Here is a 24713-nt window from a genome sequence, read left to right as displayed (position 1 = left end):
AATTAAAAATTAAAAAACAATTTTTAAAGTAGGAAAAGGAATACACAAGACAGCATGTTGTGATGAACAAAGACTGGGGATCTGGATTCCAGTACTAACATTCTCCTTTATTGGATGGCTTGGAATAAGATGAGGCAACATGGTACAGTGGAAAAATCACTGTCTTTGGAGGTAGAGATCATGATTTTACAAGCTCACCACTAATACTACTTTGGGAAAATCACCTTTTCCCCATTTGTAAGATGAGGGACCTGCTTATTTCTTGAGTTTTATTATCCTTGTAAATTATCTGTATATTCAATCTGTTTGAACTCTGGTTTATCAAATATTAATAAAAATGATCCTTAAAATTTTCCTTTTCTTCTCTTATTTCTCAGATGCAGGAATGGACTATTTAGCTCCTATGTTCCCTTCCTGCTCTAGCTCTAGGTTCTTGTGAGTTTGAAGTGATTGCAGGATGACCCGATGGGTCTGTCTTATAGGTAGTTGAAAGTGTTGAATTAGAAATTGGGTTAGTCCTAGTATCCTGTCCATAGAAATGATAACTAAAGTTATAAAAATGGTTAAGCCCTCTGGAGAAATCATGGGGAGAGTACTTCAGAATTATCATCATTCCAAGCCTGATTATAAAAGCCAGCATACAAAATGCATCTATAAAATGTAACTGCCAAAAGGAAAGAAGACAGCATTAGTGTTTTGGTTTAAAAAAAAAAACTCACTAATCTGTGGTTATTTTGGACCACATGATTTCACATTAAAAGAAAAATGCTTAAAGAGGAATTGTAGGAATACAGAAATTGCCACACTGGATCTGACCCATGATGGATTAAGCCAGGATTCTGTTGCCAAGGGAGGTCTGGAAGGCCTGGTTGACTTGAAAGGTTAGTTGTTTTCCAATTTTTTTTTTTTTTAGTGGTGGTTTAGTAAACCTAATTGGAACCCACTTGTAATTTTCCCTCTATACCACTTAGGGTAATGAGCATCATAAGTTCATTCCTTTCTTTGTGAAATAGAATTTCTTTTATTTGTCCTAAATTTACTACACTCAAGTTTCAGCCTAGTATTTTGTGATTTGGTGAACAAATCTCTGTTCTTTCTACCCATGTATTTCCAATTTTATGGATTTCTACCATTTCCCTTCTCTTGGTTTTTGCTTTTACATATTGAAGACCCTAATCTTTTGGATTGTTCTCATTTTGTAGAGCCTTATCTGTTCTAAATGTTCTTTTCTGGAATTTGCTTTTTTTTTTTTTAATTTACAGATAATCCTTGATGTGAAGAATTCCCCTAGTAGAAACTTCTACCACAGATACAGGTCACCATCTGGTCTGCAATTTCTAGATATAGAAAATGACTTGGGATACCATAGGATCAAAGCAACTTGGCCAGAGTCCCATCAGTGCTGCCACTATGGGTCAGAGGCAGAATTTAAACCCAGGTCTTTCTTATTCTCATGCTTCTCATTACCCTAAAATGTAATATAAGCAAGAATTAGGAATGAATCACAAATGAGTTTGAGCAAAAGCCCTAAATGGTTGGAAAGTGACTCATCTCTACCCACTATACCACATTTTCTCTCATAGTTCCATTATACCTTTTTTAAAAAAGTATTTTATTCTGAACTTAAGAATAAAACAAGCATTTCTATAAGATAATAGAATAGAAAACATATGATTGTACATGAAATTGGAAATCTGTTGCATAAAAATTGCTATTCCTTTTTAAAATTCCTTTAACATATATATAAATTTAACCTATCTATATATGAGTTATGTAACTTTTCTTTCTTCCCTCCTCTTTCCCCACCCTAGAGATGTGTGTGTATATATGTGTCTACATATCTATGTACACATATATGTATTTTATAAAATCATTCTATATGAACATATAAAATATGTATATATATATGTTTGTATTAAAATCATTCTATATATACTTCTATTTATCTTCCTTCTTTTAATGCAAATAACATCTTCCTTCATATGTCTTTTTGTAGTTAATTGGGAATTTATAATAGTCAAGATGAATTATTCACTCAATGTTCTTAAAACAATGTTGTTGTTAATGTGTTTGATATTCTCTTGATTATGCTCACTCAGCTCTTCATCATTTTGTATAAGTTTATCCATGTTTTTGTAAGATCACTGAACACATCATTTCTTATTGCACAGTAGTATTCCATCACAATAAAGTATAACAATTTGTTCATCCAAAGAATGTATACAGCATTTGGAATGGTGTCCAATGGGTTATAAAACTCTGCATATCAAAGAACAGGAAATTGAGAGGATACTCATCAATTGGAGACTGGTTGAATAAGTTGTGATATATAATTGTGATGAATTATTATTGCTACAAAAATAATAAGGATGGTTTAAAAAAACTGGACTTATATGAAGTGAATAGAATTAGAAGATATTTTATTTATTTTTCTTGCTTCGATTTTAAAATATGACTAATATGTTTAGTATGATTTCACATGTATAATCGTTATTGTTTGTTGATCTATAATATATTATATATTATTATATATAATATTATAATATGTTGATCTATTATAATATTTAGTGATTGATTGTTGCTTGTCTTCTCAATAGATAAGGCCAGAGCTATGGGGAGTGAGAGAATTCATAACTCAAAATTTAAAGAGAAAGGTTAAAAATTAATAAACATGATTAAAAAACAATTTAAAAGAATGTAAGCCTCAAACTTTTTCAGATAAGGAAATAAATATTCACAAATATAGATTTTTTATGAGTGAAATGATATTTTCTATCTTGTTTTTAATACTCAGTATTTTGTTGGCTTTTTCCACCACACATTGAACCAATGTACTCAGGAAATAATATACAATAACAATTAGGTTGTACCCAAGAGTCTCAGAGCTATTTTATCTAATGTACCATCTGGATAGTTACTGGAATGCTTGACTTGCATTCAAAGGGGCCTAGAATCAAACTGCTGCTTCTAGCATTTATTAGCTACTTATGATCATAGACATGGACATGTAACAGGCTTATTCTTCTAAGCTGTTATATAACTTGTAAAAATGGAAATAACAATACCTGTAGTACCTGTTGCTGGCTCAAATGAGATAATATGAATAGAATACTTTATAATTGCTGATGTACTCTAGAAATATCAGTAGTTTTTCTTATAATTAATTTTGCTTATCAGCTAGGTCCTGATTAATGAAAATAGAGTCCGTGACGTGGTCACATGCGGTTAAATATGTACCATTCAATGTTATGTAAAAAATGATAAATAGTTCCAGCCTAGTAGAAATATATAGTGTGAATTCAGTTAATACGTTCTCTTCAGAGGATTTGTTTTTTGCACCAATAAGGACCTGACTCTATGGATTAGATGTGTAGATTCGTATTTATTCCATGGTCTTCTTAATTTATTTGCTCTTTTTCTGCCCACGTACAGATTCACCAAATCTATCAGTTGTTTTGCCCTCCTTCATTACCCCTTAAAGTTTATTATCATCCAGAAATTTGAAAATTTCACTGAACATAATGACTGTCATTTCATTTATACATGTTAAATAAGACAATTCATATTATGTTTTCCTTAGTAACATTCAGAATTGGATTCATTAATTTCTGGCTTTGTTTCTGGGATCTTTTTATGTGATTCAATTTTTTTTCCAAAAAAAAAAAAAGGTATTTAGTATGGAATTCTGTCAAAAGTTTTTGAGAGTTCAAGTAGATTACATCCATTGTTTCTCTTTTAAATGTATGTCCATCTGCCCTTTCTTTATGCCCTTCAAGCTTTAGGTCCAGGGAAAATTGTTTAATTAAAAATTTGCATGCAACAAAAATAGAGCAAATGTTCACAAAATAATGCCAAGTTTGAGGATAATCATTTTAAATAAAATCATTTAAATATTCCTCAGAACATCCTGAAAAATTACTCATTGTGGTTGTCTGATAAATAGGAAGGTTAAGAATCTTCATTTTTGTTGAAGGAACAATTATTATGGCTGACATTTTTCAAATAGTTTTTTATAATTTCAATAAACCAGACAACTTGTCAAATTTGTGGTTTGTAATTGCTTTTGCCCACTGTCCACAAACTTTTTTGACTATTGTGATCTGCCTTTGTCCACTCCATTCTACTAAAATTATTCAATAAGAAGTCATCAGTGACCAAAATCAGTGGCTGTTTCTAAGTTCATGTTATTCTTGGCTTCTCTGATGTATTTGGCACTATTGTTCACTCACTTCTTTTTCAAAGTTTCTCTGTTTTTATCTATTATTTTTCCTTTTCCTATTTTTCTCTTATTTTTCTTACCAGTAATTCTTTGTTTTCTTCAGAGTGGTTCTTCTTCCTTCACTCTTCTACAACACCAACTAAATTCAACCATTCCCCAAGAATCTGTCCTTATTTCTTCTCTTTGGTATTTTCATCTACTCCTATGGCTTTGACTGTATCCATTATTCCAATGACTCTCAAATCTCTTTGTCTGTTTGCCTGCTACATGGGATGCTTTGTCAGTATTTCAAAATTATGATCTCTAAAACCCAAACTCTTAATCTTGCACTCAAAACCAGCTTTTGCTTCTGACTTCCTTGTTTCATTTCATTTTTAACATAAATTTATCAGATAGATGTCTACAGTTATTCCAATCACCTATACTTAGCATTTCTCATTTGCTTCCCGTATTTAAGTACCACATTCTATGTTATTTCACATCTAATGAATTTATCCCTTCCTTTCTATTTCTGTTGCTATAACCCTAGTTCTCATTCTTATAAGATCACATTCAGATTATTGCAATAGTTTCTTAATTAGTCTCCCTGTCTTCATTCTTTCAATCTTTTAATTCCTTTTGAGTAGTTACCTCTAGAATAACATTTCAGAACTCCACTTTGGTCATTTTACTTTCTGTTTGAAAACCTTCATGGTTCCCTTGTTATCTATTGGACGAAATTCAAACGTCTGAGTTTAGCATTCAGGAGCCTCCTTAATTTGGCAACAATAGTAAAGTCCCTCCCTTTTCTTCACCTCTGACATCGACTTCTATTTTCTTCATCTACAAAATGTGAATTAGACTAAATAACTCCATCTATGATTTTTTTGCTCTTTTTCCTATTGAGTCTTTATAAGAATTCTGAATTCTACCTAACCTAGATGATTTACCATTCATTAAGCATGCTTTGCATTTTTTAACCTACAAACTTTTATTCATTTTATTTTCTTTGACACTAATAATATTTTGAACATGGGGAACTCTACTATTCTTTACTTTACAATGTGTATGGGAATAGGTATAGGGGGAAGGGAGCTTAGAGGGATTATGTAAAATACTAAAATTCCTGTTTCCTATGCAAAAGTAAGGAGAATTTTCTTCTGGACAGTCGTGTCTGAATGCAATTTACCATGAAAAACACTGGCAGCTAGTTTCTATAATACTATTACTATAACACTATATTTAAGGCAAATTAGCTAAAATAGAATTTTGTGGGAAGAGCAAATATAGTTTGGTTTCTAGGGTTAAAATTCATTCTGAGTTCCAAACACCTGACTTCCAAATGAACTTTTGAGAGATAACCCATCTTAATGTTAAGGATTGCTTATATTCTAATGGGATAGATTCTTGACATTCTCAAGGGTTTTGTGTTCTCACTAGCTATGTAAACCAGCAAAAGTCTCTAAACCTATAATGATTATAATAATTACCTCATAGGCTTGCTGTGAGGATCAAATGAGATAATGTATGTATTTCAATATGCTTCTAATGTTTCTTGCTTAAATAAGTCATAAACCCCAATTCCCTATTCCTTTCTTAACAAGTCAACTAGAGTTTTTTTTCAAATGTTCCCAGAATTCTAGCCACAGGCCACCCACTCTCTACCTCTTCCTCACCTTTCTAAGTGTAGTCTATAAAGGTTCACTGAGACAAAAAAGTCATCATAACATGGCACACTAAACTGTGAATATTTGAAACCACTAATGACCAACCTCCTGAGGACCAAATCCTGTTTTTAAATGCTACCATGTGCAGTGCATCCCAATTTAAGCCAATTTAGATACTTTCCAAACCTCCATTTCAGGGGACAAGAGCCTAACAATATATAATGTCTGAAAGTGGTGACTTTAGTAGTGATATGTTAGTTCAAGCGAAGTGGAGAACCATAGGAACTTTGTAACCCCCAGTGCTGGTGTGCTCATTAATATGTTATTATCTATTAATTTTCAAAACATCTGAGGTAGGAAAAGTATTCAAATTATTTCAGAACCTACCGCAGGCAAAATTGAAATGGAAAAAAAAGAAAGAATAAAAGCCCAAAGAAAGACAGAAACTTGGAACAGGGTGGGGGGAGTGATCATGTTTTCCTCTGCAAAGTTTCTGAAGTCAATGAAGAATTTTGGTCCTTATTATTGTTTTATGCCAACCTCCCAGAGGGGAAAATGAATAGATTGGTCAGAGGCAACAGAAAGCTCTGTTGGAGGACTCATTTTAAATTGTGTAAATATCAGGTCACTAAGGAATCAGTAGCTACATCTCTTTTTGGAAATTTTAGGCTTTGTAAACAAACAGAACCAGTAAATAAATAAGAATTCTTTAAAAAGAAAAAAAGAACAGTCCAAGAGGAAATTAAACCCCCTGAGTCTCCATACTTGCCTCTTAAAAAGAGAGAGAGAAAAGGAAAATGTAGTCAACTTTAAAGAAGTAGTTAATTTTATAACTCCAGCTAAGAGGGAGCAGTATGTGTGAGAAAGGGCAATAACATAGTGTTCAGAGTACATGGGAGATACTCATGAAATATCTGCTGAATATATGAAGAATAAGCAAGAAAAAAAACCTACTCAATTTAATTAACTTGACCTTTTTTTTTTTTCAACTAAGAAGCAGATGTGAAAAAATAATTTGATTTAGTCCTTAGTACTTCCTGATGACTAATACATTTAATTGGAGAATGTCCTTTTTGTTTGTTTTGCATGTTTATTTTTTTCTGTCTGTGGGTCACTGTGCCCCCTTAGAAGTTGGTGGTTCGCTGCCTATTAATGACTCTCACTGTACTTAATTAGTTTAGACACATTCTGATACCAGATTTGTACTAGATGCCATTCTATTATGGTAGATTTTGTCAGAACTTTCATTCCACTGGCATCATTTTTTAAAAACCCAGGGTTATCTCCATGCTACTATGATGTAGTAGGGTAGGAATTTTGTGTTGGAATAAGAAGAAAAAATATTGAGAGCTGAATGCTACATTGATACCTTCGAGATATTAAAAGAATTATAGAATGGTCTCTGACTTTGTAAAGCTTAGATTTCACTAGTATTTAAGTTCCCTGAGAACAGGTGCTATATTGTTTTGTCTTTGTATCATTAGCATCAGGAAATATATCTTTTGTATAGTATGCTCCTATAAAAGTTTGGGTTGAATTGTACTGGACTTTCAGTACTTATGAAAAGAAGAATCCTACTGAATGAGAAGATATGAAGAGGTTTTAATCTATACCATTGAATGATGTACCGAAACAATGAAATTAGAGAGCCAAAGCATACATTTTATTTCTTTCGTCTGGGTATGACATGAGACAAAGGAAAATAATGTATCTCTAAGGGAGCACATGCAGCTAAGTGGTTTAGTGCCTGTCAATAGTGGGTACTTAATAAATGGTGATTGATTGATAGTGGGTAAAAGCACCAAACTTGGAGGCAGGAAACCATAAGTTGAAATCCTGACTCAGACCCTTACTGGCTATTTGATAGTGGAGGGGTGGGGTCTGAGAGAAATGTACTTAACCTTACTGTATCTAAATTTATTCATTTATAAATTAAGGGAGCTAGACTTGATAGTGTCTGAAGTTCCATCCAAAGTCCTGTTCAATTCTCTTCTAAGTCAACCAAGAGTGTTTTCCTTCCATGGGTTATTTCAGTGAATCCAAGTTTCATTTGCAATCCCCTTCATTTCAGAGTAGACAAACCCTTTTCATTAACCTATAAGATCTTGGTTATCAGATGTAGGCCATGGGGACATACCAGATGCAATGGCTTCTTCTGGAATTTAAACATAAATTGTGGAGCTCGCTAATTAGGTTCAGCACTGCTTTTGAAAAAATGCCATTTTTCATTCAAATGTAAGGCGATGAGATATGACATAATTCTTAAACATGTGTACCACACATGATTAACAGAAAAAAAATCATAATTCAGCTCTTCATCCAAGTGATTCCATCTGTGGTTCCAGCTCTAGAACAGCTCCACATGCACAGCAAAGTACAAAGCAGCATGGAAGCCAGTGAATGCAAGAAATCAGACTACAATGTCATTATTATTTATAGTAGAAATATATATATAGATATAGATATAGATAGATAGATAGATATATACACACACACATATATATTAAAGGACTGCAGGGTATTTATCAATCATGCTGAAAGGCATGGAATGTGCCCCCGACTAGCTTCTATACTAACGTAGACAAACACATGTAAAAGATGTTTTGCCAAATGTCTTATTTTCTTTGGGGTCAGTGATGATGAGAAGAAAATTTTGTTTCTGAATTTGGGGGAAAGAAACCTGAGGAATTTTTTGAAGGGAAAACAGAAAGATGAAAGAACACTAAACAGGAAAGCAAAAAATTTAGATTCTAGTGTAAATCTTGCCACTGACTTTCTTGTGATTTTGATGACAGTATGTAATTTCTCCCTGTCTTAGTTTCTTTACATATAGTTTATATAATATTTTCATATAGCTTCTTTCTGCATAAGGACAGCTTGGAACAGATTGCTTCTAAAATACTGAAGAGGTATAGGAAATTTTCATTGATATCAACCCTGATAAAAGGCAACTCTTAGGTTGAAACTTTGGATGTTTCATATTAGTCCTAAGACATCAGCATTATATACTAACCATCAAAAGGACATAACAGGCCATCTGGTCCAAACCTCTCATTTTTTAATGAAAGAAACTTGGGTCCAGAGAGATTAAAAGATTTCCCAAATATCACATTAGTCAAAAGTATCAGTGAGATTTGATCATTAGTAATGGGATGTGAACCTACATCTTTTGATTTTAGAGATATTGTTCTTCCCATTGTACAATAGTTAGATAAAGATGCTGTGTGTATTTATGTGTGTGTGTGTGCATGTGTGTGTGTGTGTGTAAATGATGAGACAAAATTTACCTGATTTTCATTTTTCTTCCTTTCCTTATTCCAAGTCACTGAATTTTTAGTAGAAAAGTAATTGTCCAGACCAGTAATCTAAAGATTCACTCACTTACTCACTCACTCACCATCATTCAGTATCTATTTATTAAAAACCTGCATAGCACTGTACAAATTAGATAATTAATGTCCTGTCTCAACACTCATAATTTCTGTTAGTTAATTTTGAATATAGTTTGAGATAAGGGAAGGCTATAAATTATAATTATGTGATGGATATATCAGCTGTGATTCTAGTTTAAAGAAAAAAATTGAGTTAAATTGGCCTATTTAGTTAAGTTTGAATTAGGCCTGTTTTGAATATGTTCAAATTAGAGGACTTATGCATGTAATGTACATATGTGTATTTGCTTCTTAGTTTTCTGTATGCTAGCCTGGGCGCATAAAGACTTAAGCTGAAATCTGGCTTCAGATATTTACTGGTTGTGTGACTGAGCAAGTCACTTCATCTCTACCATGATTTCTTCATCTGTAAAATAGTACCTACCTTCCAAGTTTATTGTGAAGATCAAATGAAATAATAATTTTATAGTGCATGGCATGTAGCAAGCACTCTGTAGATATTAGTTGTTATTACTATTTCCGTTATTATTGAAGTGCTTCTGGAAGTACCTGAAAAGAGGAAGCAAAATCTTTTAAATGATTGGATAATCGTTCCTATTTTTCAGTTCAACAAATATTTATTAAATCGTCATATGCCTTGCTCCTGTGACTTATTATAGTATGTAGGCAACCTTGAGTTCTTAGAGACTTTGTCAGCAGAGAGCAAGCCCTGATAAATGCTACCAAGCTAAAGGAACTTTGAGTATGATATGGTGTGTGTATCTCTTTCCTCTTGGGATTCAAACCTACTAAATTCAGAGAGTCATCAAGAAAAAATTGACCACTGGGTGAAGAATTTTCCAACTGAAACAACTCACAAAGATTATTACTGATTGGACTTTGTATCTCAATGAAATCATCAGCATTCAAAGTCTATGTGTATAATATAAATGCTTAATAAATACTTATTAGTTGATTGATTGATTCATCTCTGTTTTGCACATGCTGAAATGGAGACCTGTTGAAGCTCAATGATTTGTTCAAGTTACAGAGCTAGAATGTAGTAGAGCTATACCCCTAACCAGGTTTTCAAAGTTAAAAACCAATGTCTTCTCTATTGTATTCCAAGGCCATTCCAAATAGGAGTATCCATGCAGGAGAATCTTGTGCCAGCACTGAGAAGAAATACTTTCAGGGCAGAAATCAAAGCTTTGCAGACTTCTCTTAAAGACAGATTTATTAATGACAAGAATTTTCTAAAGAGTTGTTTGCAAGAACAGATGTGAAAAGTGAGCTTATAGATTCCCAAAGGAACGTAGCCCTTGACATAATCAATATATATTTATTAAGTTCTTACTTTTGGTAGGTTCTGGAGATGATGAACAAGCTAAAATGAAATTGCCATTGCCCTCATGGAGGTTATATTGCATAAGGTGCAGTATAATTGGAAAATAAAATATATGTGCAATTCTTAGATGGAAACAGCATGTGTATGCATTTAGGAGACACTTGGGTGGCCACAGTGATAGAGCATTAGGCTTAGACTCAGGAAGATCTGAGTACAAATTTGGCCTACGATGTTTACTAGCTTTGTGATTCTGAGCAAATCACTTAACCTCTATTTGCCTTTGTTCCTTATCAATAAAATGGGTACACAATGGAGAAGAAAATGGCAAACTACTCCAGTATCTTTGCCAAGAAAACCACATAGATAAAAGTAAATGGGGCCATGTAAAGTCAGACAAGACTGAATAATTGAACAACAAAATATAGATACACATGTATGCACATACATATATATGTATTCAATAAATGTAGATGCACATAGATATATGTATGTATTTATTATGAGTACATGAATGCATAGATACATATATGTATCTATACATACCAACTATATTCAAAATACGTAAAAGATCATTAAGAGGAAAAGTACTGGCAGATTAGTAGGAGGTGGGGATAGGAAAGGTCTCACATAGAAAGTAATACTTGACCTGAACTTTTAAAGGAAAGAAGAAATTCTGAGAAGCAGAGATGAAGGGAGAATATAGGTGAAATAAAGGATTAGTTTGTGCAAAAATGATGACAGAACATAGCGTCACTGTGAGGGACAGTAAGAACACTATTTTAGGCATCCTGAAAATTGTATAAAGGGGAATAATATATAAAACCTACTTTTGTAGGTTAGAACCAGGTTGTAAAGGGCTTTAAAATATTTAAAAATCTAAATATTTGATCTTAGAGACAAAAGAAGCCATTGTAGTTTATTGTGCTGGGAAGAATATGGTCAGAACTAGGTTTATCACTTTGGCACATTTGTGGAGGGTGAATTAGGGAGGAGAGAGACAAATTCCACAGTGGTTGCTGTAGTTCAGGCATGGGAGGGAGAAGACCTAAACCAGGGTGGCTGCAGTATGTGGAGTGAAGGAGACAGATGTGAGAGACTTTGTTGTTCATTCACTTTTATCTGACTTGTCCCATTTGGGGTTTTCTTGGCAAAGATATTAGAGTGCTTGCCAATTTCTTCTCCAGCTCATTTTACAGATGAGTAAACTGGGGCAAATAGAGACTTATACAGGGTTTCCCATCCAGATTTGAATTCAGGTCCTCCTGACTTTAGGGTTCATATTCTTTTTTGCCATCTACCTGCCCTGAAAAATCGATGGTTTTTGGCAACTGACTCCCTGTGTAAGATGAGTAGGTGAGAAAGATTGAGGATGACATTTGACACTGTTTTCAGACAAGAGAATTGCTGTGTATGTGTTTGTATGTATTTCTGGAATATGTAGACATGATGGTTGCTCTTTGTGCTTAAAGAGGACTAAAATGAGATCATGATTTGTTTGGGTCAAGCTTTCCTTCCATTTTAGTCTTATAGCCTTTTCGAGATAATTTACTGTCAATGTGGTAACTGACCTTCAAGCTATTTTCATCCTTATTGAAGGTGTCAGAAAACAGTACTGAAAACATCATGCTAAAAACCACAGAAGCAAGCACACAGTTCTGCTTCACTCCTCTGGTGACTAGAAAGTCAGTTTCTAGAACCTGTGCTAACATGCTGTCATGGAACTGGAATATAATCCCAATGAATTCTGGCCACCAAATTTTGACCTGTCTTCCATGTGCTCTCATGGCTGACAGTATCAAAGATCTTGGTCAAATTGATGAATATTGTGTACTTTCTCTGGCTCTTTCTGAAGCCACACAGTTCTCAGGTAGATGGCCATTTTCCAAGTGAGGAATCAGTCTGTTAAGGAGGAAGGACTCTGGCAAAAATCTTGCCAACAGGGACTAAGAGACAGATTGTGATTGTCACAGAACAATCTATTTTTCCCTTTATAGAGATGGAGGTGTCCTTGAACTCTGGGGGGATAGACTCCTTTTGTAATGTAATCTGGAAGATTTCAGCCAGCTTTTGTATGAGCAGTGAACTCCCCGCAATGTAAGTCTCAGCTAGAATAGAATCAGCACCAGATGCTTTGCCAAATAAGAGTAGCCTAATGGCATTCAAAACTTTTTCTTCAGCTGAGGAGCTGACGGAATATAGAAGGGTATACACAGTCAATGGCAGCATCAGTTAATGAAGACAGGTTGAGAACTCTGTGGAAATGTTCAGCCCATCCCTTTAGGATCATGTCCTTATTGCTAATCAATTCAACTCTATCTCCACTAAGTAGTTGAGATTTACCATACACCTTTGGCCCATAAATAGCCTTCAGGGCTTCATAAAAGTGCTTTGGATTGTTACTATCAGCATAAAACTGAATTTCATTTACCTTCTTACTGAGCCAAGAATACTATATCTCTAAGCTTCATTTTATTTTTGAGAGTTAAGAGCTGCTTTGTTAGGGATGGATGAACTATTCCACTGGTGAATCCTGTGGAATTTTTTTCACTTAGCAGCTGTTGAATTTTCCCAACTTTTTTTTATCAAACCAATATTGATATTTGTGAGTGTTCTGAGCCAGATGAGTAGATGCAGTCCTGTACACCAAATCTGAAAAACTGAAAAAAAGCTGAAAAGCTGAAAATTCTGAAAACTGCCCACTTCTTTTCTTCTCATAATTGCCAACTATGTGTTTGCTTAGCTTTTCCTCCAAGTTAGCAACAAACTGTTCACACATGGTGAAGTGCTCTAATATCCTGACTGCTGAAAAATTGGTAGTATTGCTGCCTTGCTGAAAAATCAATAGTGTTTGGGATCTGAATCATTTGATTCTGTTGTCAGTCAAGGGAGGAGCTGTGAATGTATATATTGATATATTATGTATGGAACATCTGTATATATATGAAAATATGAAATCAACACATGTATGTACAAATGGAACATGTAGACATGCATGTATATGCCCTTCCAAATAATGCAGAGGAATGTTCTTGAGTTTTTGGAATCTCCATTCTGATCTACTTCACTCCTCCCTTTCTTTTCTTACCCTTCATTTAGAAACCACAAGGAGACAATATTGTAGTAAGGATTTTTTAACTGATTATGTATCTTCTTTGAACTTCATAAATCTGTTCCACATGTTTTTTTGGAACATGTGAAAAGTGCACTGAAAATGTCAGTTCTTCCTCAGAAGAATGGCTCCTCTTATGGTTACAAATATCACTAACTAAAACATATCATATGTAAGTCTACATAACCAGCCCTGATTTCATTCCTACTCTCATTCTCTCTGCCTGCTTAATATTTCCACTTGGCTATTCCATTGTTATGTCTAAAACCAAACTATTATCTTTTCCCCATGCTCCCTCCCTATACATTCCTGTTTCCATTGATAGTAAGTAGCATTATCCTTCCATTTATCCAGCTTCAAAAATTTGATTCCTTCTTATTTCTCTCCCACAAGTCATTATTCATCAGTTTCTGCCTATTCTGACTTCTCAGTAGTTCTTTCTTCCATTTTCTTCTTCATCATCTACACTGACATTACCCTACTGACTTTTAAAAAACCTTTCTTGGGATCCCTAGTGCTTAGCATGGTGCACACAATTGGTATTTAACAAATATTTGTTGAATGATTCACTAATCCTGCTTGATACTCTCAACAAATTCATAGAAATCTTCCACTTGTTGATCCTAGTTTTGCCTGAGAACAATCCAGAGCACCAAATTCAAATTCCTAGCTGAACTTTGTGCACTTAATTTCTCCATGTCCTGATACTTCTTTCTTGCTCCTGACATTCATCTTCCTGAATCATAGCTTTGCATGATCATAGCACTTTATAAATCTTCAGTGACTCCATATTAACTAGGAAATAAAATCTCAAATGATAAATCTAGCATTTAGTATCCTGCATTGTCCATTCCTACTTCCTCTTTTTATTTTTGTCTCTTATAGATTTCCACTAATTCTTTCTGTAGGCAAATTAGTTTACTCATTGATAAAACATGATATGCACAATTCATTTCCATCCTATTCCCCCATCTTTTATCCAGTAATGATTTCCCTATCCTTTTATATTATTTATTTAAATTTATATAAATATCATACTTCTTCAAAACCTTCTAAACTAATTCCAAGAGTCTTTCCTGATTATACCCATCCCACAAGGAGTCATCCCAGCACTTGATTCCAATAACAATCAATATTTGTTCCATCCAGTCATCTCTTAATACATGCTGACTGATATAGTAACTTGCTTGTCTCCTGCCTGCTCCACCTAGACTGTGAACCCTTTAAAGGAAGGTGCCATGTCTAACATTTCTTTATATCTCTCAAAGTGTCCAAGACTCTGGGTTATTAATTATACTTGTTTTATTACTTGCTGATTATGATTGAAAGAAGCATATGAATGCAATTAGGAAATAGGACTAAAAGACATCTGTATGGCCTTTCAGCTCTTCATATATGATTCTGTGAATTGGAAAAGTGCATTATAGAATGTCACTTTTTTTGTTAAAATTATAATGCATGGGAATAATATTTTTCTATCTAGAAAAAAAGTTGGAGAAAAGTCCCTCTTTCAGAGTTAGATTATTTGTTTTTCGAAAACAAAATCTTACATAGTGAAAGAGCTTATGTATTATCTAATTTAACTTCTCTCCCAGTATAGAAGTCCCCCCTACCCCAATACATTCAAAGTATTTCTGTGCATGGTATGCTTGAACATTACCAGTGATAATGAATCCAATTACTTTTTTAAAAATTATGCAACAGTATGCTGGTAAATGTTTACCAACTGGCTCGGAAGAAAAGGTATGAACAGCACAATTTTATGTTAAATCTTTATTACTCACATTTTCTACATTACTTTCTTAACTCTAAGATGATCAGTAAAACAATAAATCAAACCTTGATTTATAGCCTTGCCACTTTGTGAAGCATCAGTGCTCACGTGAAACATTCAACAATGGTCCTGACAAGTTAGCTTGAGCCAGCTTCAGCCCATCTTTAGTTTTGTCCCATTGTTGAACTGCTCCAGCAATTATAAAGTTCTTTCTTTTGTTATACTGAATTTTTCTCCAGATATCTTCCACTTCTTGATCCTATTAGTGCCCTGAGGAACAATCCAGAGCACCATTGACTCTCTCTTCTATGCAACAGTCCTTCAAATGTTTGAAGATAACTATCAAGTCTCTTCTTAACCAAACACACTCCAGAATAAATAGCTCCGATTTCTTCAGTTATTCTTCATGTGGAAATTTGTTGACAGGAGTGGTATCATATTCTGGAAGCAAACCCCCTTTCTGGATGGTTGAATTTCAAGCTATGGTTCTTTGATAATTCCTACACACAGTGACAATAAATCACCCAATTGCAGTTTCCCCAATATCTAAGATATGATTAGACAATACTTGTGAGCAGTGGGGAATTCTTTAAACATTGTATGCCTCAGGTTCAGTCAGACTAAATCTTTCGTGACATCCTGATGTACAGATAGAGAGATGTGTGCTGAATAATAGCTCAATTAGGTGGATTTGGACATTTTGAACATTCAGTCTCTGAGTGCTTATTAATAAAATAATGTGAACTTGGAAGGACATTTATCATTGAGTGGGAGGGGGTGAGCTTCAGGATTATAACACAAACTTTGAAGTACCATATAGATTATTATGTGCTACAGTAAGATATGTATTCCTCTGTAATTTTTTCTTACAATTGAGGGAAGAGGTTTATCATAGTTAGCTTTGTATTGTACAGTGCCTAACATGATAATATATTTACAATAGATGTTCCAGGAAAATATCTTCCTGCAAGAAGGCAGAGAATAGGTAGGGAGGAAGATGGTTAAGTAACAAGAATTAGCTATGTGGTGAATTAGAAGATTCTAGCAGTACATATTATCCTGCAAACTTGAGGGTTGGGACATTGTTTTTAAATATGCAGATTTACTGATATCATATGAATGAATTAGATATGCGCCTTAAAAGTGGCCAGTGAATTCATTCTTGGAACTTATTAAATTATATTTTAAATTGAACAGGAACATTCATAATAGTATAATGGGGGTAGGGGGAGAGTTAGAATTAGATGACCTGTGTAGTCTGAAGTATTAAATCCTTATGTTAAAGGAAGGATTATTGGTTAGTATGATAATCATCTGCTAATTTTTCTGTTCCAGAAATTTGGATTTGGAAAATATCCCTCCCATTTATTAGCTTATAGTTTTAATATAAAATGTAATAGTCTATCATTAAACTTGTATGTATTCTTTTCTTAAATTAAGGCACACCTGTAAAACAGACACTTAATGTCTATATGTATATTTTCAGAATTATGAGATGCAGTACTATATAGGAAAAATTACATTGTACTCTCCATCAGAAGGTGTGGCTTTTAATCCTAACTCTCTGTCTCCCTTCTATACCCCAATGTCCTTGCACTTACCCCCAATTATACCTATCATTATTAATCAGTTTTATGATATTGGTAATATTAGACTAGATAACTTGTAAACTCTTATTATTTAATGAACCAAACTACATGATGGTTGTGTGAAGTTAGCCAGCATTACTGTGTCTATTTAAAGGTGAGAATATGTACCAGTGGATAAGGACCTTGTCTGAGTTCAAAAGTAAGAATGAGAATAAGAGGCACTAACTTCAGAAGTTCCCCTCTTTCTTCAGTTGTAGGTAGACTGTAATGATTAAGATTCACAGGGACAACTAGAGGGGAATGGATGGGAAGTGATGGATTAGATGTCCTGGATGTATGTCCTGGCTCTACTACATGTTCTCCTCTTCCTGTGGGCTGTGACAAATGAAAAAGTTCCTGGGTAATTAATAACTGTTATTAACTAGGCTAGTTAATAATAAAAAAAATTGATGATAATTAGATTCTCTTGGAAAATCAAAGATCCCCAAGGAGACAATGAATGCTTTAAATACCTTTCTAAAAGGAAGTGCCCTAGCAAGAGAAAATCATTCCAGATTGATGGACATTTAATGAGGAAGTGGGCTTGAAGTCTGCAGCAAATCCTGCTGATAATGTGATTTGATCATGAGATTTAATCCCTATCCCAGCAATCTGGGCAGGGGAATCCATCTCCTTTCAGACCACTCTGGTTAGTTTTCTCCTCTGTGAGCTAGGTCACCCTAAATTCTAATCGAAAGGTGCAAGGATAGAGCTGTTCTCCTTGGAGTAAGAACTTGCCCAGACTAGATTCTGTTTATATCTCTCCCCCAACCCCATCCTGGTTAAGTAGGGTCCAGCCTAAGATTGAGAAGCATGTTCTCTGAGAGTTAGAGATCTCATCAATCAGCCATGTCCTTCAGAGACTTACTGATCTTCCACAGGGGTTACCATGAATGAGAAAATAAAAAACCTGAATTCTAATTAATAAGTGGTTATTAATATAATATAAAATAACACCTTCTCTTAGGGCAAAAAGTCTTCATGTCTCTGGACTTCCTGCAAAGTAAATCAATTGAATTTAATGACCTCTAAGTCTATTCAAGCACTGAAATTCTGTGATTCCAGGAATGACGGTATACAAAAAGAATGTATAATTTCTAGTCAGGTGCCTTTGGAATTTTTGAGGAACCCTTAACCTGGGGCTTCTTCTACTTTCATCATAATATATTTTAACTAAAATTGCACCTCTGAAAATTTCCATTTGAACACTGTCTTTGGGTGCTGTCGCTTTAGGGGTTATGTGATTTAAATTGTGCAATGATATACATTGAACACAGTAAATCAGAATATGAACAATTATTTCTAATACTTTGTGCTTTTCTCTGATAGGAGTCAAGCCATGGTCTAATATAATGGAGATCTTGGAAGAAAAAGATGGGGTTGACACCGAGCTGCTGGTTTATGCCATGACTTTAGTAAATAAGGTTGGTATACAGTTAGAATGAAATTTTAATAGGATAGGAGCCAAACCAGCTAAATATTCCCACTGTGATAAGAACACAGGGTCAATGTATCATACTTTTTTTCCTTCATTCAACAAGCATTTATTAAGAAACCAAATCTATGAAATTTTTCCCCCTCCTTGTGCTAGATACTGAAGCATATGCAATGTTTAAATGGTGCTTTCTCTGCTCTTGTAGGACTTAATTTAGTAGCTGAAAGAGAAACATAAAGCCAGAAAAATATACCACCTGTTATAATAGAATGAGTACATGGCTATGAGATGCTATGAGGTCAAGAGAGGAAGAAGCCATTTCTAGATGATGGGAGAAGGAATAGTTACAAATTAGGAAAGGCTTTATTTGAACTGGGCCTTGCGGGATCCAGTCTCAGACACTTAATACTTCTTGGCTGTGTGAACCTGGTCAAGTCACTTAACCCCAGTTGCCTAAGGGGGAAAGAAAAGAATTGCACAGGAACACTAAGAGAGTAAGTGACTTGCTAAGTCACTGAGAAAGATGTTTACATTTTAAAATACTTTATTTCAAACTGTATTTCATTTTGAAATGAAACTTTATTTCAAAATGTAAAAATACTTCTTAGCTACAGACCATACAAAAGCAGTCTGATATTTAGCCTACAGGACATTGTTTCATGATTTCTGCATTATACTATACTCCCTCTTACATGCAATTCATCATATATCAATCATATCATATCATATCATGGTATATTACCATTTAACATATCATAATGTATTATATATTATATGTCCTTTCTCAGGCCATCTATTAGAAGGCAAACAATGCACATTTTTCCTTGAATTTCCCTATTCTTGTTCCTATTCCTCTCTCTGCCTGCTTACATGTTAGTGATCCTGCAAGGCCCAGTTCAAATAAAGCCTTTCCTCCTGCCTTCAGAGCTAGCACTCTATTCACCCTGCCATCTATCTGCCCCATCCTGTGAAATTCTTTAAGAATATAAGTGACAAAAAATACATACTATACACAATAATATTATATATTAGTTAATATATATTTATTATCATAACTAATCTGTGTATTACACACACATGTATGCACACATACATAAATACTTTGAATGGGTGGCTGAAAAAATTAGTGATATATGAGCTAGAAAAATAGATAGTTCATTTATGTGAGAGAGAATAATTGGGAAACCTAAGTACTGCACTGATTTTTCCCCTTTCCCCCATGAAAAGAATTGGAGGAAAGTTTCAAGCAAGTTGAATTTATCCTTTATAAAGATTTAGGGAAAGACAATGACAAGAATAACACAGGATAAAACATTAATGCAATCATCAGTGTAATCTAGAGTTCATCAGAGTATCTCTTGATTTCCTCTAAAATGAAGTAATGATTGTAATAAGTTTTAATTGCCTTAAATACTAAAATCATACTGTTGAAAAGAATTTTCCTTAAAAATAGAAACTTGCAACATGTCCCTAGAAAATGCTATGAGACCTAGGAAAACCTTAAGAATATTTTACTTTTTATTGTGTAATAAATTCTGATTTTGAAATTGTATATCTAAAATAAGAAAAGAATCTTTTATTCTTCCCTTTTCTCCACTCTAATTTATAATTTCCACCAGAAATTCTATGCTCCCACTTTGCCTCCTCTTCTACATCCTCTATTAAATTCTTCACTTACAAATCCAAAGATGCCCTTTGACTATTGGCCCACATCCTGACCTGGAACTCAACTAGGTCTCAGGATGGGGACAGGTTTTAATCTCAGGCATTTAAGCTCATTCATCCTCCTATCTTAACAGGAATCATCACTATGGAATCCCCTTTTCTCCATATTAGGCAGCTTTCAAAACATATACATAAATTACTTCATCCCCAAAGAAAAGAAAATGAAATTAATTCAGGGAGAGTAGAAAGATATTATGATCAGATGATATGAGATTTTTTTGTGTGACTTCTTTCTAAATTCAAAAGCTTATCTTCATTTCAAATTAAAATGCTTATTGGTCTCTATTTTAAATTTGACTTTTTGTTCCAAAAAGCACAGAAAATTGTGGAGGCATAATAGGTAGTATAATGGATAGAATACAGGACTTGTAGCAAGAGAGAACTGAGTAAATTTTGCTTTAGATACTCCCTCATTGGGTGGCCTGGGCAAGACATTTAATCATTCCCTGCCTCAGTTTTCTGATCTATAAATTGAAAATGAAAACAATGAGGATGAAATAAGTTAATATAAGTAAAATGCTTTACAAATTTTAAAGTGAAATGCCATCAGTAATAACATCAGTAGCAGCAGCAACAGTAGCCACAATGATATATGGCTTCACATAGCTATCTATCCATGATCCCTATTCCTATATTATAATACCTCTCTATTTTCTTCTTCTTTGATAATTTCTAACTTTCATGAAGGGAAATAAGGAAACCCAAGGTGTTACTAATGTTGTCCTTGTAATATTGTGTCTGATCATAGTGGTGGAGAAATCATGCTTTAAAAGCTGACATTCTCAAGCTATATACGTATATAAAGATATGTATCCATGTGTGCTTGGCTCCATCTCACCATTCTGAAGTTAGCCCCATTTAATCTCTTCTTCCCCCTCATCTAAATTAGCAAATAATTGTTAAAATATTTTTATTAGTGCTTAATATTGATCTGTCATTTTACCCCATTGTCTCACCTGTCCATCTATCTATCCTTCAAATAATTGCTAAAAACAATTTTAATTAGTGCTTAATATTGATTGCAGTTCTTATATGTTCAAAAATATTTAGTGTATTCCCTTTGCCTAAAGGGTAAATTATAAATTCTTTATCCTAATGAAGTAAGCTCTCTAAAATCTGCTCTTAACTTGCCCTTTTAGTCTTACTTGATTAAGACTGCCGTTTGGTGTTCAAATTGAACTGAATTATTGCTCTGGTCTTTTTCTGCCCCCTACTGCCTCTGTCTATTTGTGCAAACAGTCATAGTACCTGGACCACATTCTCTCTTCATCTCCACCTGCTAAAATCTTTCTCTTGCTTCAAAAAGCCATCTTCCCCAAAAAGTCTTTTCTTACACCTAATATAAAAAATTACTGCTCTCTTTACCATTTTTATAGCAATATGCTAGAATGGCTCTCAACATGTATTATTTATTTACCTATGTTTTTGCCATATCTGTTAGAGTGGAAGTTTCTTAAAAACAAGAACTGGATTCTTTTATTCATTTTTATATTCTTATTATCTAGCATAGTGACTTGCTCAGAGTATGTGCTTCATGCCATCTCAGACACTAGCTATGTGAGAGTTGGCAAGTTACAACCTCTCTTAGCCTATTTTTTCATCTGAAATATGGAGTTGATCATATAGGGTAACCCAGAAGTCATAGTGCAGTTTTAAGCTTTCATAACTTATTGGCTTACATAACTCAAAAGTACACTAACTTTTAGAACATTTTGTACATGTAGTACCTTCAGTCTACATTGTTGTGAGGCTTCAAAATGAGATAATTTAAAACACTTTATAGATCTTTACATTACATATTATATAAATGTCAGTTTGTATTGTCATCATTTTTATTAAGTGTTGTGTTGAACAAATTGTTTTTTCCTGCCACTTTTTATATGGTTTTTCTAAGTCAAGTTCATTTTTTTCTTCAAAGTCACTGAGGGGTTACATGGCTTTTTTTCTTTCTCTTTTTCTTTCTCTCTCTTTCCCCTCTCTCCTCTCTCTCTCTCTCTCTCTCTCTCTCTCTCTCTCTCTCTCTCTCTCTCTGTATTTGAAAAAGGGGTGGGGGATTTTCAAATATTTCATTCCAAGTTGTGAATTGTGCTGTTGCCTTTTTCAATCAGTCCAGAAAAAGGGCATCAACATTGTAACTTTTAAGTACAAAGAAGAGAGGGCCAGTGCTGGTTGGAGGCTGACAAGAGAAGAACAAAGGAAACCAGTGAAGGGAAAGAAGAGGAAAGAGTAATGAAGGCTGTATGAGGGTCAGACAGGTTTTGTGTCTCTCCATCCTATTTCCTCTGAGAACAAACTATTGCCATTGAAGGAAGGAGTTTCAAGCCTCTTCTTCAAGCAGTCAGCACTAAAGGCAAAGCCACCATATTTACAAGAAGAGGGACAAGATATAGGATTCCTTTTGGTATTGGGGAACATAGATATATTTAATCATACATATATATACATTCATACACACATATATATAAGGGGAGCTTATATTTTTAAAAGGAGCTGACATGTGCATGAATAAACATAAAATATATATAATATATACTAAGTCAATATAATTTTGATGTGGGAGAATACCATTAATGAAAAGATCACAAAAAGCTTCATTAGAAGTTGGAAATTGAGCTGAGTTTTGAAAGAGAGCATTCTAGACATGGGGGTCAGCCAGAACAAAGGCATGTAGATGAAAGGAGGAGTATTGGGTTTTAAGAACAAGAAGTAGGGTCAGCATATTTGTATCTAGAGAGTATGGAGGGAAATGTCATGTAAGAAAATTAAAAAGGTAGGAAGGCAGCATCTGTGAAGTGTTTTAAATGTCAAACACATGAACTTTTATTGGATCCTAGAGATAATAAAGCACCAAAGAGGCTTATTGAAAGAAGGAAAGAAACAAGTACTTAATCATAAGCGTTCTATGTGCTAGGTGCTGTGCGAAGAACCTTACAAATTTTATCTTATTTGATCCTTACTATAACTCTGTAAGGTAAGTCATCCCTATTTTACAATTAAGGAAACTGAGGTGGAATCTCAGACACTTGCTAGCTGTATGACAGCTAGTCACTTTGCTCTGTTTACTTCAGTTTCCTCATTTGTAAAATGTTAGAGAAGAAAAGGGCAAAACTCCTCCAGTATTTTTGTGAAGAAAATCCAAATGGAGTCCTGAAGAGTCAAATATAACTGAACAACAAAAACTAGTGCTCAGCATTTTAATCGTGTATATTTGCTTGGATTTAATAATTTAAAGGCCACTGTCTTGGCATTTTTCTATGCAAGAAAGTATGTATTTATTCCAGAATGCAAATGTGAAACTAAAACTTGGGAAGGCCTGATAGTGTTTTTAATTTATCTCATAATCTACCTTTGATTCAGCATTAAATAAAAATCTTAATTATTTTTATTCTGATTTTAACATACATCAAGTAAAATGGGTATTTCTATATATTTTATATCACTTTAAGGTTTACAAATAACTTTAAAATCTCAAAAGAGTTCAAGAAGGTTGTTTTTTGAATGTCTTTTTCCATATGAGGAAACTGAGTTTCAGTAAGATTACACAATTTCTATGTGATTGCTTAGTATGAAGTAGATATTCTAATGATTCAGTGGATGAATAGAAGTTATCAGTTGGATTTCTTTCTTATATTTGTTGCTGCTCTAAATTGTTTTCATTTTCACATTCTAAGTTGTATAAATTAGAAAAGTCTCTGTTGAATTTTAATCAAAAATAATGATGATAAGTTGACCAAAAAAGGGGGAAAATGAGAGTAATTTAGAGGGATTTATTGCCCTAAATCTGGTTTTTATACATTTTTAAAGCAGTTTGCTCAAATGAGTTCGTGGTTTTTACCCAATTTTCTCTGCTTTGATAATGCTGTTCACTTTGTTTTGACTGGGATTAAGGATTGCCATGTTTAAAAAAAAAAGCTTGTTAGGAAATCTTTTTGCCAGATCAGCCTCTCATGGCAGATTTGTTGAAATCTTTTAAAACTATGAATGCTTTTTCTCTCCTCAGACTCTATCAGGTTTGCCAGATCAAGATGCTTTCTATGATGTGGTAGATTGTCTGGAGGAGCTCGGCATTGAAGCTATTTCTCAGAGACATTTGAACAAGAAAGGCACAGACTTAGATTTAGTGGAACAATTTAATATCTATGAGGTAAGTCTGCCCTTAGTTATCCATATGCTAACATTAAAAATTGGAAGGAAAACATAACTTAGGGAAAACTTTGCTGATTATTTCTCCTGTTCTTTTAAAAAATATATACATATACATATATGTTTATTTCATTAAGTATTTCCCAATTGCATGTGAAAAAATTTTAACACAAATTTTTTAAAATATTGGGTTCCAAATTCCCTCTTGCTTTCTCACACTTCTCCCACTCTTGAGAAGGCAAGAAGTATGTTATTGATTATATATATGGTCACATAAAACATAATCCCATTTTAGCCATATTAAAAAAAAAAACA

General features: G+C 33.9%; 1 protein-coding gene across 8 annotated transcripts in view; it reads left to right on the top strand.

Annotated features, from left to right (window-relative positions):
• The window catches only part of FHOD3 (formin homology 2 domain containing 3), a 638119-nt gene that overhangs the window by 416124 nt on the left and 197282 nt on the right, over positions 1 to 24713 (top strand). For all 8 annotated transcript variants that reach the window (XM_031946054.1, XM_031946051.1, XM_031946049.1 and 5 more), the window contains exons 8-9: positions 18425 to 18519; positions 24256 to 24399. In XM_031946054.1, coding sequence (XP_031801914.1) covers positions 18425 to 18519; positions 24256 to 24399 — 239 coding nt within the window. The remainder of the gene's footprint in view (positions 1 to 18424; positions 18520 to 24255; positions 24400 to 24713) is intronic.

Source organism: Sarcophilus harrisii, chromosome 1 (genome assembly GCF_902635505.1).
Source record: "Sarcophilus harrisii chromosome 1, mSarHar1.11, whole genome shotgun sequence".
Taxonomy (NCBI): Eukaryota; Metazoa; Chordata; class Mammalia; order Dasyuromorphia; family Dasyuridae; genus Sarcophilus; species Sarcophilus harrisii.
This window is presented reverse-complemented; position numbering and strand designations above follow the sequence as displayed.